The sequence below is a fragment of the Ciconia boyciana genome, chromosome 28 (genome assembly GCF_034638445.1).
Source record: "Ciconia boyciana chromosome 28, ASM3463844v1, whole genome shotgun sequence".
Taxonomy (NCBI): Eukaryota; Metazoa; Chordata; class Aves; order Ciconiiformes; family Ciconiidae; genus Ciconia; species Ciconia boyciana.
Genome location: NC_132961.1, coordinates 1,390,731 through 1,406,735, shown reverse-complemented (window position 1 = coordinate 1,406,735; position 16,005 = coordinate 1,390,731). Strand labels below are relative to the sequence as shown.

The following is a 16,005-nucleotide window of genomic DNA, read 5'->3' as shown; positions in this document are numbered from 1 at the left end:
CACCCCCATGTCACCGTCAGCCCCCTATCACCATCACCGCCACCGTCACCGGTACCGTCACCATCACCACCACATCACCCCCGTGTCACCGCCACCGTCACCGCCACCGTCACCGTCACCCCCATGTCACCGGCACCGCCAGGGCCACCCCCGATGGCGCTGCCACCCCCCGTGTCACCGGCACCCACAGCGTCACCCTCGGTGACAGCGTCACCACTGCCGCCAAGGCCGGCCTGCTGCCACCCCCAGTGTCCCCCCCCGGTGTCACCCCCGGTGTCCCCCTCCCCCTCCCCAGGCTCCCCGGGGACACCGGGGCCAGCGCCTGACCGGGGACAGGGGGACACCGGCGTCACCGTGCCCCTGCCCCCCCGAGGGGGTTTGGGGACACAGCGTCACGGGGACGCGGTGACATCACTGCCACCCCCGCGCTGGGGACAGCAGGGTGGCGGCCCCGGGGCCAGGCCCCTGTCGGGGGGGGGGGGGGGGGAGGGGACACACGGGGGGTGTGACACGACAGCGGCGTCGCGGGGGTCAGGGCGGGGTCACGGGGTCACGGCGGGGTCGCGGGGGGGTCACACGGGCGCGGCCCCCCCCTCCCGCCCGCCGCCGCCGCCTCCATCCTCCACACGCCGCTTCCGCTTCCGCCGCTCGCCCCGCCCCTTCCGGCCACGACCCGGCCGCGCCAGCAGGGGGCGCGCCTTCCCTAGCCCCGCCCCCTTCCCCTAACCACGCCCCATCCCTCTCTCGCCACGCCTCACCCCGGCTAGCCACGCCCCCTCCGCTCCAGACCATTCCAGCGGTGGGGGGGGCGCGCCTTCCCTAGCCACGCCCCCTCCCTAACCACGCCTCTCCCCTCTCCAACCACGCCCCCTTCCCCTAACCACGCCCCCGCTCCAACCCCTCCAGCAGGGGCGCGCCGTCCCTAACCACGCCCCTGCCTCTCTCGCCACGCCTCACCCCCGCTAACCACGCCCCCTCCTCTCCAGTCCACCAGCGGGGGGCGGGCCGTCCCTAACCGCTCCCCAACCACGCCCCTCCCTAACCACACCCCTCCCTAACCACGCCCCTCCCTAACCACGCCTCTCCCTCTCCAACCCCGCCTCCTCCCTCTCTCCCCACGCCTCACACCCCCCCCACTCTAAACCACGCCCCTTCCGCCCCCACCGCCCCGCCTCCCCCGCCCCCGCCTCTTCCGCCCCCGCCATCTTGGCGGGGCGGGCCGGGCCGCTGCGAGGCTCCGCCGCCGCCGCCGAACCGGGACCCCTCCCCCGGCCCCGGGACCCCTCCCCCCGGCCCCGGGGACCCCCCCCCGGCCCCGGCCCGGCCCGGCCCGGCCCCGATGTGGGCGGTGCCGATGGGCGAGGGGCAGCGGGAGCGCTGGGCCGCGCTGGTGGCGGCGGCCGAGGGCTACCGGGGGGCCACGGGCGCGGAGGTCGTGCTGCTGACGGCCTGGGGCGGCCCGGGCGGGCCCCGCGCCTACGCCCACCACGGCCCCGGCCCGCTCGGGGCCGCCGCCCGCCGCTTCCTCCCCGACATCGCCGCCGCCCACCGAGCCCTGGCCGGGGCTCCCCCCTCCCCGCCGCCGCCGCCGCCGCCCTCCCCCCCGCCGGGCCTCCTCCCCTCCCCCCAACCCCGGGCCGGGCCGAGCAGCCCCGGGGGGCGGAGGAGGAGGAGGAGGAGGAGGAGGAGGGTGACCCCAGTGACGCCACCGGTGAGGGGAGGCACCGGGGGGTGGGGGAGGGATGGGGGAGGGGGGCATTGAGAGGGGTGGGGGAGGACACGGGGGGGTGGGGGAGGGGTGCCGGGAAAGTTGGGGGGACACGGGGGGTGAGGACGTTGGGGGGGCATTGAGGGGGATGGGGGCGGGGCGGGTGGGGAGGACACGGGAGGGTGGGGGAGGGGTGCTGGGAGCGATGGGGGGCATTGAGGGGGATGTGGGGAAGTGGGGGAGGGTGCTGGGAAAGTTGGGGGGGGACATGGGGGATGGGGACATTGAGGGGATGGGGGCGGGGTTGGGGGATGGGGACTTTGGGGGAAGTGGGGGAGGGGTGCTGGGGAAGTTGGGGGACACTGGGGTGGGGGTGGGGAGACACTGGGGTGGGGGTGGGGGACACGGGGGGAATGGGGAGTGCTGGGACCGCGGGGGTGGGGGGACATTGGGGACACGGGGGGGGTACTTTGGGGACACCGGGGGTGGGGGAGGGGATGTTGGGGGATTGGGGGGTCCGTGGGGATGGGGGCCCCCTAACCCCGCCCCTCCCCAGGGCTGTTCCTGATGGACGAGGATTGGCCGGGCCCCGAGGAGGAGCCGAGCCCCGAGTCCGACCCCGAGAGCCCCGACGGTGGGGGAGGGGGAGGACAGGGACATGGGGAGGGGCAGATGGGGACACGGGGGCAAGTGGAGGGGTTGGGGAAGCTCGAGGGGAGGATGGGGAGGAAGGGGGAGGGAGGATGTGGGGATGGGATAGAGATATGGGGGGTGGGGAGATATGGGGAGGGATGGGGATATGGGAGGACAAGGACATGGGGGAGGGACAGATGGGGACACGGGGGTAAGTGGGGGATGGGAGAAGGTCAGGGGAGGGGTTGGGGAGGAAGGGGGATGTGGGGGAGGAGAGGGATGTGGGGGCAGGGATATGGAGGGGTTGGGGGAGGGTTTGGGGGGCTATGGGGAGGAAGGTGGGGACGTGGGGAGGGGCGGGGATATGGGGGGCAGGGACATGGGGAGGGGACAGATGGGGACACGGGGGGTTGGGGAAGGGGAGACATGGGGGGCAGGGAGATGGGGGTGGGGGGCGGGGGCTGACCGGCTGCCCCTCCCCGCCCCCAGAGAGCAGCCCCGGGAGGAGGGGGCAGCCAGGCCCCCCGCCCCCCGGCCCCCTCTACGCCCGCTCCCTCCCCGTCTCCGTCCCCGCCTGGCCCCTGCGCGCCCCCCCGCCCCCCCCGCCGAGGGCTCCGCACACAAGGTGGGGGCTGGGGGGGCTGCTATGGGGCTGGGGGGGGGTTCTATGGGGTTGAGAAACGTTTCTATGGGGCTGGGAAGGTTAAAGGGGGTTGCTACGGGGGCTGTTATGGGGCTGGGGGAGGTTTCTATGGGGTGTGGAGGAGCTGCTGTGGGGCTGGGAGAAATTTCTATGGGGCTGGGGGGTTACGGGAGGCTGCTATGGGGTCGCTGTGGGGCTGGGGGGCTGCTATGGGGCTGAGAAACGTTTCTATGGGGCTGGAGCAGATTCCTATGGGGTCTGGAGGAGCTGCTATGGGCCTGGGACAAATTTCTATGGGGTGGGGGGTTGTGGGGCTGCTATGGGGCCGCTATGGGGCTGGGAGGGGGGTTTCTATGGGGCTGGGGGGGTCCTGGGGGTTGGCTGGGGGTTGCTGTGAGGGTGGGGGCCCTGGGGGGGGGAGGGTCTGTGAGGCTCGAGGGGGCCGCTATGGGGCTGGGGGGCCGCTATGGGGCTGGGGGAGAGTTCTATGGGGCTGGGGGGGGCTGCTATGGGGCTGGGGGGTCCCGGTGGGGGAGGGGCTGGCTTTTGGGGTGCACATTTCATTCCGGGGTGGGGGGGAACGACACAGACGTGGGGCAGCAGGGGGTGTGGGGCAGGTTTGGGGGTGCGGGGGGTTGGGGTGCGGGGGATTTGGGGTCCCCCCCTGACCCCCCCCTTCCCCTCCCCCAGGCCTCCCCCGACCTGGAGCGCATCGCGGCCTCCATGCGGGCGCTGGCGCTGCGGGGGGACGGCACCGAGATGTTCGGGGACCTGCCCCGCCCCCGCCTGCTGGCGGGGGACCCCCAGTGACCCCCCCAAAATTGGGGAGGGGGGGACCCCCCAAACTGGGAGGGGACCCCCCCAAACTGGGGGGGGGACCCCAAAACCCGGAGCTGGACACGCCCCCCCCCCCCCCCCCCCCCACCAAATCAGCGAAGAGGATGAGAAGTATGGGGGGAGGGGGAATTTGGGGGTCTCCAGATTTTTGGGGGTCCCCCCAAATTTGGGGGGGGCTCAAGGTGCTGCAGGGGGTCCCCCAAAAAGTTTGAAAGGGGTCAAAATGTTTGGGGGGCCCCCCCCAAAAAAAAATAAAAGGGGTCTTGAGATAATGGAGGAGCCCCCCCCAAATGGGGGTGGGGGTTGAGACCCCCGGGGGGGGGACCCCAAAAATCGGGGGGCAAGAAATTGGGGGCCCAAAACAGTGGGGGTCCCCAAAATGGGGGAATGAAGATAATGGGGGGCCCTTAGTTTTAGGGGGGCCCAAATTTGGGGGGGGCACGGCAGAGAGCCCCCAATGCTGAAAGGGGGCACCCCAAATCCCCCTGTACCCCCAAAATTACACGGGGGGCTGCCCCCACCCCAACACTACATCGGGGGCCCCTCCCCACAAGTGTCTTATGGGGTGCCCCTCCCCCCCCTTGCACAAGGATTTGGGGGGCCCCTCCCCCAAACGGGGTGTCTCCCCCCTTTTGACTGACACCCCCGAAGTATTTGGGGAGGGGGCGCCTCCCCTCCCCACTTTCAGGGTCCCCCGCCCCACCTGCTGCGGGGCCCCCTGGCCCCCTTTGTACCAGATTGGGGGAGGCCCCGCCCCTCTTTATTTTTCTCCAAAGATGATTGGGCGATGCCCGCCGAGGCCCCGCCCTCCGCCAATAAAGTGACGTTGTGTTTTACCAAGGGCCGCCTCTGATTGGTGGGTGCGGAAGGAGGGGCGGGACTGCCCCCTTTTAAAGGGGCGATGGCAGGAGGTGGGGCCGACAGGGGGCAATGGGGGGGGGACGCCCTCCCCCCCCCGGGGTCGATTTTGGGGGCTCCCAATAAAAAACGAGGGGGAGGGGCTCAAGAAGCCAAACACCTTTATTTTGGGGTGATTACAGATTTTGGGGTCCCGGGGGGGGTTGGGGGCCCAAAGGCAGTTTTGGGGCCCCCGGTGTATTTTGGGACACCCCTCCCCGTGGTTTGGGGGGCGGGGGAGGGGACTGGGGACCCCCAGGAGAGTTTGGGGGTTGCGGGGTTTGGGGGGCACAGAAGTGGGCTGGGGAGGCGGCTGGGGAGCTCCTCAGGTGTTTTGGGGTGCAGGGGGTGCGGGGGGTTTGGGGGTGCGGGGGGGGTTTGGGGGCCCCCCGAGTTTTGGGGTCCCCCTAGGCCTGCATGACCGGGCGGGATTTCTTCGCCTCCAGGCAGACCCGGAGCCGGCGAAGCCGGTTCCACCCTGGGGGAAAGGGGGTGAGGGGGCACCCCAAAACCTCCCAGCCCCCTCCCCAAACCATTCTCTCCCTCCCCCAGCCCCCAAAAGCCCAGGAAGCCCCTCCCCCGGGGGGGCCCCAAAAGTCTCCCCAGGACCCTCGCGACCACCCAATCCCCCCACCCCCCCCCAATTCTCCCTACCCCCAGCCCCCCGGACACCCCAAATCCCCTCCCCCAAGGAGCCCCCCCCTGCCTCCCAAAACCCCCAAGTCTCCCCAAATCCCTCCCCCGCCAGCCCCCAAAACCTCTCCCAGCCCCCAGGACTTCCCCAGATCCCCCCCAGCCCCCCAAAACCTCTCCCAGCTCCCCCCAGCCCCCAAATCCCCCAGCTCCCCAAAACCTCTCCCAGCCCCCCAAATCCTCCCCAGCTCCCCAATCCCCCAGCCCCCAAAACCTCCCAGCCCCCCAAATTTCCCCAGCCCCCAAAACTTCTCCCAGCTCCCCCAGCCCCCCAAATCCCCCAGCCCCCAAAACCTCTCCCAGCCCCCCGCCCCCCACCCACCCGCTGCAGGACGATGATGTCGCTCTCGGTCAGGGGTCCCCGCTCAGGGGGTCCCGCATTTCCTTCCGGATCAGGCGCTCGACGCAGTCCAGGGTCACCACCGCCCCTGCCCCACGGATGGGGGCAGTCAGGCGCTTGGGGGGCGCTTGGGGGCACTTGGGGTCTTAGGGGGGCAGATTGGGGCGCAGGGACAAGCGGGGATCCCAGGGGGCACTTAGGGACCCCCAAGGCGCAGTTGGGGTCCCAAGGGATGGTTTGGGGTTGTGGGGGCAGTTAGGGGTCCCAGGGTGCAATTAGGGGTCCCGGGGGGTAGTTGGGGGTCACAGGAGGCAGTTAGCGGTCCTAGGGGGTAGTTGGGGGTCACAAGGCGCAGTTGGGGGTCTCAAGGGGTGGTTTGGGGTTGTGGGGGCAGTTAGGGGTCCCAGAGGGGGTGGCTGGGGGTCCCAGGGTGCAATTAGGGGTCCTGGGGGTAGTTGGGGGTCACAGGAGGCAGTTAGGGGTCCTGGGGGGTAGTTGGGGGTCACAAGGAGCAGTTGGGGGTCACAGGAAGCACTTGTGGGTCCCAGAGGGGTAGTTGGAGGGTCCGGGGGGCAGTTGGGGGTCCCAAGAGGCAGTTGTGGGTCGCAGAGGGCACTTGTGGGCCCCAGGGAGGTGGTTGGGGGTCCCAGGGCGCAATTAGGCATCCCGGGGGTAGTTGGGGGTCACAGGAAGCACTTGTGGGTCCCAGAGGGGTAGTTGGAGGGTCCGGAGGGGGGCAGTTGGGGGACCCAAGGGGCAGTTGTGGGTCGCAGGGGGCACTTATTGGTCCCAGGGAGGGGGTCGGGGTCCCGGGGGGCACTTGTGGGTCCAGGGGTGCAGTTGGGGGTCCCAGGGGGCACTTGGGGTGCCAAAGAGCAGTTAGGAGCTGTGGGGGGAAGTTAGGAGTCCCAGAGGTGCACTTGTGGGTCCAGGGTGTGCACTTGTGGGTCGGGGGGCACTTGTGGGTCTGGGGGGGCACTTGGGGGTCCCAAGGATCAATTAGGAGTTGTGGGGGCAGTTAGGAGTCCCAGGGAGCAACGAGGAGTTGCAGGGAGGCGGTTGGGGGTCCCAGGGGTGCACTTAGGGGTCCGGGGGGCACTTGTGGGTCTGGGGGTGTGCACTTGTGGGTCGGGGGTGTGCACTTGTGGGTCAGGGGGAGCACTTGTGGGTCCCAAGGATCAATTAGGAGTTGTGGGGGGCAGTTAGGAGTCCCAGGGAGCAACGAGGGGTCCCAAGGCTGCAGTTGGGTGTCCCAGGGGTGCACTTGGGGGTCCGGGGTGTGCACTTGTGGGTCAGGGGGGCACTTGTGGGTCCCAAGGATCAATTAGGAGTTGTGGGGGCAGTTAGGAGTCCCAGGCAGCAACGAGGGGTCCCAGGGAAGCAATTGGCGGTCCCAGGGGTGCACTTAGGGGTCCGGGGGGGGCACTTATGGGTCTGGGGGTGTGCACTTGTGGGTCCGGGGGGAGCACTTGTGGGTCCCAAGGATCAATTAGGAGCTGTGAGGGGCAGTTAGGAGTCCCAGGGAGCAATGAGGGGTCCCAGGGAGCAACGAGGGGTCCCAGGGGTGGGGTTGGGAGTCCCAGGGGTGCACTTAGGGGTCCCAGAGGTGCACTTGTGGGTCTGGGGGGCACTTGTGGGTCGGGGGTGGGCACTTGTGGGTCCGGGGGGAGCACTTGTGGGTCCCAAGGATCAATTAGGAGCTGTGAGGGGCAGTTAGGAGTCCCAGGGAGCAACGAGGGGTCCCAGGGTGGGGTTGGGAGTCCCAGGGGTGCACTTAGGGGTCCAGGGGGGCACTTGTGGGTCTGGGGGGCACTTGTGGGTCGGGGGGCACTTGTGGGACGGGGGGGCACTTGTGGGTCCCAAGGATCAATTAGGAGTTATGGGGGGCAGTTAGGAGTCCCAAGGAGCAACGAGGGGTCCCAGGGGTGGGGTTGGGAGTCCCAGGGGTGCACTTAGGGGTCCAGGGGGCACTTGTGGGTCTGGGGGGGCACTTGTGGGTCGGGGGGGCACTTGTGGGTCCCAAGGATCAATTAGGAGCTGTGAGGGGCAGTTAGGAGTCCCAGGGAGCAACGAGGGGTCCCAGGGAGCAACGAGGGGTCCCAGGGGTGGGGTTGGGAGTCCCAGGGGTGCACTTAGGGGTCCAGGGGGGCACTTGTGGGTCTGGGGGGCACTTGTGGGTCTGGGGGGCACTTGTGGGACGGGGGGGGCACTTGTGGGTCCCAAGGATCAATTAGGAGCTGTGGGGGCAGTTAGGAGTCCCAGGGAGCAACGAGGAGTTGCAGGGAGGCGGTTGGGGGTCCCAGGGGTGCACTTAGGGGTCCGGGGGGGCACTTGTGGGTCGGGGGGCACTTGTGGGTCGGGGGTTACTCACGAGGGGCGCAGGACGGCGCAGGGCGTGGCGTTGCCCAGGGCGTCGCGGGTGACGGCGCAGACGTAGCGCTGCTGCCCCCGGCCCAGCAGCTCCCCCCGGCTCAGGCCGGGCTCCGCGGGGCAGAACCGCACCCGCACCAGGTCCGCCAGGCGCAGCCGCCGCCCGCTCATGGGGCACCGCACCACCGCCTCCTGCCCCACACGTCGCCCGCCCCACACGTCAGCCGCCCCACGCGGGGCCCCCCGGGCTTCCCCACAGCTCGCGGGGGGGCCCGACCCCCCAAATCCTCGCCCCCACACACACACACACACCCTGGGGCCCCCAAATTCCCCCCACACCCCCGGGGTGCCCCCAAATCCCCACCCCCAAATCCCCCACACCCCCGGGGTGCCCCCAAATCCCCACCCCCAGGGGCCCCCAATCCCCCCACCCCGGGGCCCCCAAATCCTCCCCACACCCCCGGGTGCCCCCAAATCCCCACCCCCAGGGGCCCCCAAATTCCCCCACACTCCCTGGGGCCCCCAAATCCCCCACACCCAGGATGAGGGGGTGCCCCCCCCCCCCAGTCAAGGCCCGGATGCTGTGGGGCAGAGGTGCTGTGGGGCGGTGGGGGGATGGTGTGAGCTGGAGACACACTGTGGAGCTAGAAAGGACGCTATGGGGCTAGAAGAGATGCCGTGGGGCTAGAAAGGACGCCGTGGGGCTAGAAAGGACGCTATGGGGCTAGAAGAGATGCCGTGAGGCTAGAAGGGACGCTATGGGGCTAGAAAAGATGCCGTGGGGCTAGAAGGGACGCTATGGGGCTAGAAAAGATGCCGTGGGGCTAGAAGGGACGCCGTGGGGCTAGAAAGGACACCATGGGGCTAGAAAGGACACCATGGGGCTAGAAGAGATGCCATGGGGCTAGAAAGGACGCCGTGGGGCTAGAAGGGACGCCGTGGGGCTAGAAGGGACGCTATGGGGCTAGAAAAGATGCCGTGGGGCTAGAAGGGACGCTATGGGGCTAGAAAAGATGCCGTGGGGCTAGAAGGGACGCCGTGGGGCTAGATGGGACACTGTGGGGCTAGAAAAAACACTGTGGGGCTAGAAAGGATGCTGTGAGGCTACAAAGCACGCTGTGGGGCTAGAAGAGATGCCGTGGGGCTAGAAGGCACGGTGTGGGGCTAGAAGGGACACCGTGGGGCTAGAAAGAATGCCATGGGGCTAGAACAGGTGCTGTGGGGCAGGGGATGCGCTGTGGGGCAGGCGGGGATGACACCGTGGGACAGAGGCGCCGTGGGGCAGAGGGTGACAGCGTGAAGGGGAAATGCGCCGTGGGTCGGGGACGTCATGAGGTTGGGAGGGATGCCGTGGGGCAGGGGGTGTGCTATGGGGCAGGGGGACACGCTATGGGGCAGGGTGAATGTGCTATGGGGCAGGGGGAACACTCTGTGATGCAGGGAGCCGTGCCAGGGAGCAGGGGGAAACACGCTATGGGGCAGGGGGCCGCACCATGGGGCAGGGGGGACACGCTGTAGGGCAGGGGGCCGCGCCGTGGGGCAGGGGGGACACGCTGTGGGGCAGGGGGCCGCGCCGTGGGGCGCTCACAGGCTTTTGCAGGCGCTCGGCTCCGGCCTCGGGGGTCAGCGAGGGATCCAGAAGCTGGGGAGGGGCCCAGAGGGGCCCGGGGCAGGGTCTGGGGGGAGGGCAGCACCTCACCCCAGGCCCTGCCCCACAGCCCCTCCTGCCCCACAGACCCCAAACCCCCCCCATAGGCTCCCCCCACCCCACAGCCCCCCCAACCCTGTTCCTGCCCCATAGTCCCCACAAACTGCCCTGCCCCACAGCCCTCCCTGCCCCACAACTCAACTCCCTCCTGCCCCATAGCCCCCCAAACCCCTCCCACCCCACCCCTGCCCCATAACCCCCAACCCCCAGCCCCCAACCCTCCTTCTACCCCATAACCCCCAACCCCTCCCGCCCCCACCCCGCCCCATAACCCCCAACCCCCAGCCCCCAACCCCCTCCCACCCCCCAACCCCTCCCAACCCCACCCCCTACCCCATAACCCCCAACCCCCTCCCGCCCCCACCCTCTGCCCCATAACCCCCAACCCCCTTCTACCCCATAACCCCCCAACCCCCTCCCACCCCCAGCCCCCCAACCCCTCCCGCCCCACCCCTGCCCCATAACCCCCAACCCCCAGCCCCCAACCCTCCTTCTGCCCCATAACCCCCAACCCCTTCTACCCCATAACCCCCAACCCCCTCCCACCCCCCAGCCCCCCAACCCCCTCCCGCCCCATCACCCCCAACCCCTCCCACCCCCAGCCCCCCAACCCTCTGCCCCATAACCCCCAACCCCCTTCTACCCCATAACCCCCCAACCCCCCTCCCACCCCCAGCCCCCCAACCCCTCCCGCCCCCACCCCTGCCCCATAACCCCCAACCCCCAGCCCCCCAACCCTCCTTCTGCCCCATCACCCCCAACCCCTCCCACCCCCCAGCCCCCCAACCCCCCCGCCCCCATCACCCCCAACCCCTCCCACCCCCCAACCCCTCCCACCCCCATCACCCCCAACCCCCCCCCCCCCGTACCGGGGCTGCCCCCCCCCGCCGAGGGGGCTCTCTGCCCGCAGGAAGCCCCGCAGGGCGGCTTCGGCCCCGCCCGCCCCCGCTGGGCCCGCTCCCGCCGCCGCTGCGCCCGCTGCCGCTCGTAGGCCTGGGGGCGCCCCCAATACTGGGGGACCCCCCGGATACCCGGGGACCCCCAAATGCCCGGGGAACCCCAAACTCCCGGGACCCCCCAGTGCCCCGGGGACCCCCACAATGCCCCGGGGACCCCCAGTATCAGGGACCCCCAAATACCCGGGGACCCCCAAAAGCCCAGGGACCCCCCAAATGCCTGGGGACCCCCCAAAAGCCCAGGGACCCCCAGTATCAGGGACCCCCAAATACCCGGGGACCCCCAAAAGCCCAGGGACCCCCCCAGTATCAGGGACCCCCAATGCCCCAGGAACACCCCCAATGCTGGGACCCCCGAGTGCCCCGGGGACCCCCAAATACCCGGGGACCCCCCCAAATTCCCGGGGACCCCCGGTACCAGGGACCCCCAAATACCCGGGGACCCCCCCCCAAAAGCCCAGGGACCCCCCAAATACCCAGGGACCCCCCAAATTCACCAGTGCCCCCCATTTCAGGATCCCCCATTTTGCCCCCCCCATTCCGGGGTCCCCCTCCCCATTCTGGGTCCCTCCCATTTCAGACCCCCCCATTCCGGGGTGCCCTCCCCCATCCCGGGGAGCCCCCCATTTCGGGGTGCCCCCACCCCATTCCGGGGTCCCCCCTCCCCATTCTGGTTCCCCTCCCATTTCAGACCCCCCCCCATTTCAGACCCCCCCCATCCCGGGGTGCCCCCCATTCCGGGGTGCCCCCATCCCGGGGTGCCCCCATCCCGGGGTGCCCCCCATTTCAGTGCCCCCCATCCCGGGGAGCCCCCACCTTGGTCTGCCGGGCGATCTCGGCCTTGCGGTGCAGCAGGTACCCCAAAATGGCCTCGCGCTCGTACAGGAACCCGTCGGGGCTGGGGGGCACGGGGGTCGGGGGGCCCCCAAAACCTGGGGGGGTTGGGGGCCCCAAAACCTTGGTTGGGGGCCCCCAAAACCTGGGGGCGGTGGGGGTAACAGGGTCTGCCAAAACCTGGGGGGGCACGGGGTCCCACAAAACCTGGGGGGCTGGGGGCACGGGGTTCCCCAAAACCTGGGGGGCACGGGGGTCCCCAAAACCTGGGGGGCTGGGGGCACTGGGGTCCCCCAAAACCTGGGGGGCTGGGGGTCAGGGGTCCCCCAAAACCTGGGGGGCTGGGGGCATAAGCTGGGGTCTGCCAAAACCTGGGGGGCATGGGGGTCCCCTAAAACCTGGGGGGCACGGGGGTCCCCAAAACCTGGGGGGCTGGGGGTCAGGGGTCCCCCAAAACCGGGGGCGCGGGGGGTCCCACAAAACCTGGGGGGCTGGGGGATTTGGGAGGTCCGGGGGCCCCAGGGGGTTTGGGGATCCCAGGGGTTTGGGGGTTCCTGGGAGATTTTGGGGACTGGGGGTTTGGGGGCCCCGGGGGCTTTGGGGGGCCGGGGGGTTTGGGGGCCCTTAGGGGTTTGGGGGCCTGGGGTTTTGGGGTCCCAGGGGTTTGGGGGACCCTGGGGGTTTGGGGGACCCGGGGTTTCGGGGTCCCGGGGTTTGGGGGACCCTGGGGGTTTGGGGTGCCCTGGGGTTTTGGGGGCCCCGGGGGGTTTTGGGGTCCCAGGGTTTTGGGGGCCCCGGGGGTTTTGGGGCCCCTGGGGGTTTGGGGGTCCGGGGTTTGGGGGTCCCGAGGGGTTTGGGGGGTCCCGAGGGGTTTGGGGGCCCGGGGCTTTGGGGGCCCTGGGGTTTTGGGGATCCCGGGGGTTTGGGGGACCCTGGGGGTTTGGGGGTCCTGGGGGTTTTGGGGCCCCGGGGGGTTTGGGGAGGTCCGGGGTTTTGGGGGGTCCCGAGGAGTTTGGGGGGCCCGGGGCTTTGGGGGTCCCGGGGGTTTGGGGGACCCTGGGGGTTTGGGGGGGCCCCGGGGGGGGGTTGGGGGTCCCGGGGCCTCACGTGACGACGGGGTCCCGGCAGGGCTGCAGCGAGAGGCAGCAGCAGTCGAAGTCCTTGACGGCGTCGCGCCCCACCCGCACGCGCTGCGTCCCATAGCCCGAGGCCGCTGCGGGGACGCGTCAGCCCCTGCCACCCCCTGCCACCCGTCACCCCCTGCCACCCCCGTCACCCCTGCCACCCTGCCACCTTCCTGCCACCATCACCCATCACCCCCTGTCACCCTGTCACCCTGTCACCCCCTGCCATCCCGTCACCCATCACCCCCTGTCACCCATCACCCCCTGCCACCCTGTCACCCCCTGCCACCCCCCGTCACCCCCACCACCCTGTCACCTTCCTGCCACCCCTGTCCCCCCTGCCATCCCGTCACCCCATCACCCCCATCACCCCTGTCACCCCCTGCCACCCCATCACCCCTGCCACCCCGTCACCCATCACCCCTGTCACCCCCTGCCACCCCATCACCCCATCAACTTCCTGTCGCCCCCTGACACCCCCCATCACCCCCGCCACCCTGTCACCTTCCTGCCACCCCTGTCACCCTGTCACCCCCTGCCATCCCGTCACCCACCACCCCCATCACGCCCTGCCACCCTGTCACCCATCACCCCCTGTCACCCCCTGCCACCCCATCACCCCTGCCACCCCTGCCATCTCCTGTCACCCGTCACCCCGTCACCTTCCTGCCACCCCGTCACCCCACCACCCCGTCACCCCCTGCCACCTCCCACCACCCTCTGTCACCTCTCTGTCCCTCCCTGTCACCTCGTCACCTGCCTGTCACCCCCTGCCACCCTCTGTCACCCCTGCCACCCCCATCACCCTCTGTCACCCCTCCCCCGTGTCCCCTGCTCCTCCCCTGTCCCCACCCCACCTTCCCGTCCCCTTGTCACCCCCACGTCCCCTTGTCACCCCCGCATCCCGCCCCAGCTCATCCCGTGTCCCTCTGCCAACCCTTTCACCCCGTGTCACCCCGCTGTCCCCCTGCCCCCCCAATGTCCCCATCACGTCCCCCATCCCTCTGCCACCCTCCGTGTCACCCCCACGTCCTCCTGCCACCCCTGTCACCCTCCGTGTCCCCTTGGCACCCCCTTGTGTCCCCCTGCCCCCCGTGTCCCCTTGTCACCCCTTGTGTCCGTGTCCCCTGCCACCCCCCACATCCCCTGCCACCCCCACGTCCCCCTGTCTCTCTGCCACCCCCGTGTCCCCCTGCCACCCCCATGTCCCCTTGTCACCCTCTCCTGACCCTCTGCCAGCCCCCGGGTCCCCTTGTCACCCCCTTGTGTCCGTGTCCCCCTGCCACCCCCCACATCCCCTTGTCACCCCCGTGTCCCCCCATGTCCCCCTGCCACCCCCATGTCCCCTTGTCACCGCCACCTGCCCCTCTGCCACCCCCACATCCCTCCGTGTCCCCTTGTCACTCCCCACGTCCCCTTGTCACCCCCGTGTCCCCTTGTCACTGTCACCTGCTCCTCTGCCACCCCCCATGTCCCCCTGTGTCCCCTTGTCACCCCCATGTCCCCTTGTCACTGTCACCTGTCCCTCTGCCACCCCCCATGTCCCCCCGTGCCCCCTGCCACTCCCTGTCCCCCTCGTCACCCCCCGTGTCCCCTTGTCACCATCACTTGCCCCTTTGCCACCCCCACGTCCCCCTTGTCCCCCCGTGTCCCCCTCTGTCCCCCCCATGTCTGTGTCCCCGTCACCCCCGTGTCCCCTTGCCACTCTCTGTGTCCCCCTGCGCCCCCATGTCCCCCTGCCCCCTGTGTCCCCCCCTCGCCCCCTGCCACCCCCGTGTCCCCCTGCCCCCATGTCCCCGTGTCCCCCCGCTCCCCCGTGTCCCCTGTCACCCCCCGTGTCCCCCCGCCCCCCGTGTCACCCCCTCGCCCCCTGCCCCCGGTGTCCCCGTGTCCCCCCCGGTGTCCCCCCCACCCCCCGTGTCCCCCTGCCCCCCATGTCCCCGTGTCCCCCCTGCCCCCCGTGTCCCCCTCATGTCCCCATGTCCCCCTGCCCCCCATCCCCGTGCCCCCATGTCCCCGTGTCCCCCCTGCCCCCCATGTCCCCGTGTCCCCCCCCGCCCCCCACGCCCCCCGGTGTCCCCGTGTCCCCCCCCGCGCCCACCCGTGTCCTTCTTCTTCTCGTGGTAGGTGTACACGGCCCCGGCCGTGCAGTTCTTCCCGTGACGCGTCATGGCCGCCTGCGGACAGAGCCCTCACAGCACCGGCGGGACCGGGAAGGTCCCGGGGGGTCCCGGGGGGGGTCCCGGGGGGGTCCCGGGTGGGGCCGGGGTCCCCTCACCTCCCGCCGGCCTCCCCGCTCCTCCCGACGCACCGGAAACCGGAACTGCCGCTACCGGAAGTGCCACGCCGGAAGTGCGCGCACCGAAAGTGTGTCCGGCTCCACCCTCCCCGCCGGAAGTGCCTCTGCCGCGCTTCCCGGTGCGGCTGCAAAGAGGGGCCGGGCGGGTCCTGGCCTCCGGTCCGTCGTCCCCCCCCTCCCCCCCAAGCGGAAGCCCCTTGTTCCCCCCAGTAGCGCCCAGTTGCCCCCAGTACCGCCCAGTTCCCCCCCCGATGCCTCCTGCTTCTTCCCAGTCACCTCCCAGTTGCACCCAGTTCCTTTCAGCTCCCCCAGTTCCTTTCCAGTTCTCCCAGTTCCTCCCGCTCCTCCCAGTAACCGCCAGCTCCCCCCCCGGTCACCCCCAGTACCCACCGGTTGCTCCCAGTTCCCTCTTGCTACCCCCCAGTTGCCTCCAGTGATTCCCAGTTCCCCCAGTGCCTTCTGCTTCCCCCCCAGTACTCCCCAGTTCCCCCAGTGACCCTCACAGTAAACCCCCCAGCGCCTCCCAGCTGCCCCCAGTGCCTCCCCTCCCCCCAGTTACTCCCAGTTCCCCAGTAACCCCCCAGTCCCGCGGGGGGCCCATGGGGGGTGTCCCAGTTCGGGGGAACCCCTGGGGGGTCCCTGTTTCCCGGGGGTGACCCCATGGGAGGGGACACCGGTACGGGGGGCGGGAGGGGGGTCCCGGTGCCCGCGGCCCCCGGCCCCTGCGCAGCCGCTCCCGCCCTCAACGCCCCGCCCTCCAGGGCCTCGGCCCCGCCCCCTGCCGCGCCGTGGCTCCGCCCCGCTCCCCTTCCGCCCCGCCCCTTCGCGCTCCCGCCACCGCCTGGCCCCGCCCTCCCCGCCGCCACAGCCGCCGCTTGGCCCCGCCCCAGCTGCAGCATGGCCCCGCCCTTCCCCGCCCCCTCCGCGCTCCCGCCGCCGCCTGGCCCCGCCCCTCCTCCGCCA

The 16,005-nt window shown here is 70.6% G+C and overlaps 2 protein-coding genes and 1 long non-coding RNA gene across 3 annotated transcripts; 2 read left to right on the top strand and 1 right to left on the bottom strand.

The window, feature by feature from the left end:
• Positions 1 to 1,174: 1,174 nt before the first annotated feature.
• Positions 1,175 to 3,906, top strand: AKT1S1 (AKT1 substrate 1). The gene is made up of 2 exons (XM_072847673.1): positions 1,175 to 1,597; positions 3,675 to 3,906. Exons 1-2 carry the CDS (start codon positions 1,340 to 1,342, stop codon positions 3,792 to 3,794), a joined length of 378 nt encoding a protein of 125 aa, XP_072703774.1. The 5' UTR covers positions 1,175 to 1,339; the 3' UTR covers positions 3,795 to 3,906.
• Positions 1,601 to 2,844, top strand: LOC140644706 (uncharacterized). Its single transcript, XR_012039819.1, has 3 exons — positions 1,601 to 1,711; positions 2,265 to 2,342; positions 2,831 to 2,844. It is a non-coding gene; the product is annotated as an uncharacterized lncRNA (long non-coding RNA).
• Positions 3,907 to 5,070: 1,164 nt separating the features above from the next.
• Positions 5,071 to 15,201, bottom strand: NOSIP (nitric oxide synthase interacting protein). The gene is given in 10 exon segments (XM_072847756.1): positions 5,071 to 5,196; positions 5,734 to 5,840; positions 8,122 to 8,313; positions 9,710 to 9,797; positions 10,699 to 10,765; positions 10,768 to 10,822; positions 11,602 to 11,683; positions 12,727 to 12,832; positions 14,845 to 14,934; positions 15,022 to 15,201. Coding segments are annotated over 8 exon segments (738 nt in total). The 5' UTR covers positions 14,915 to 14,934; positions 15,022 to 15,201; the 3' UTR covers positions 5,071 to 5,196; positions 5,734 to 5,762.
• Between the last annotated feature and the right edge of the window lie 804 nt (positions 15,202 to 16,005).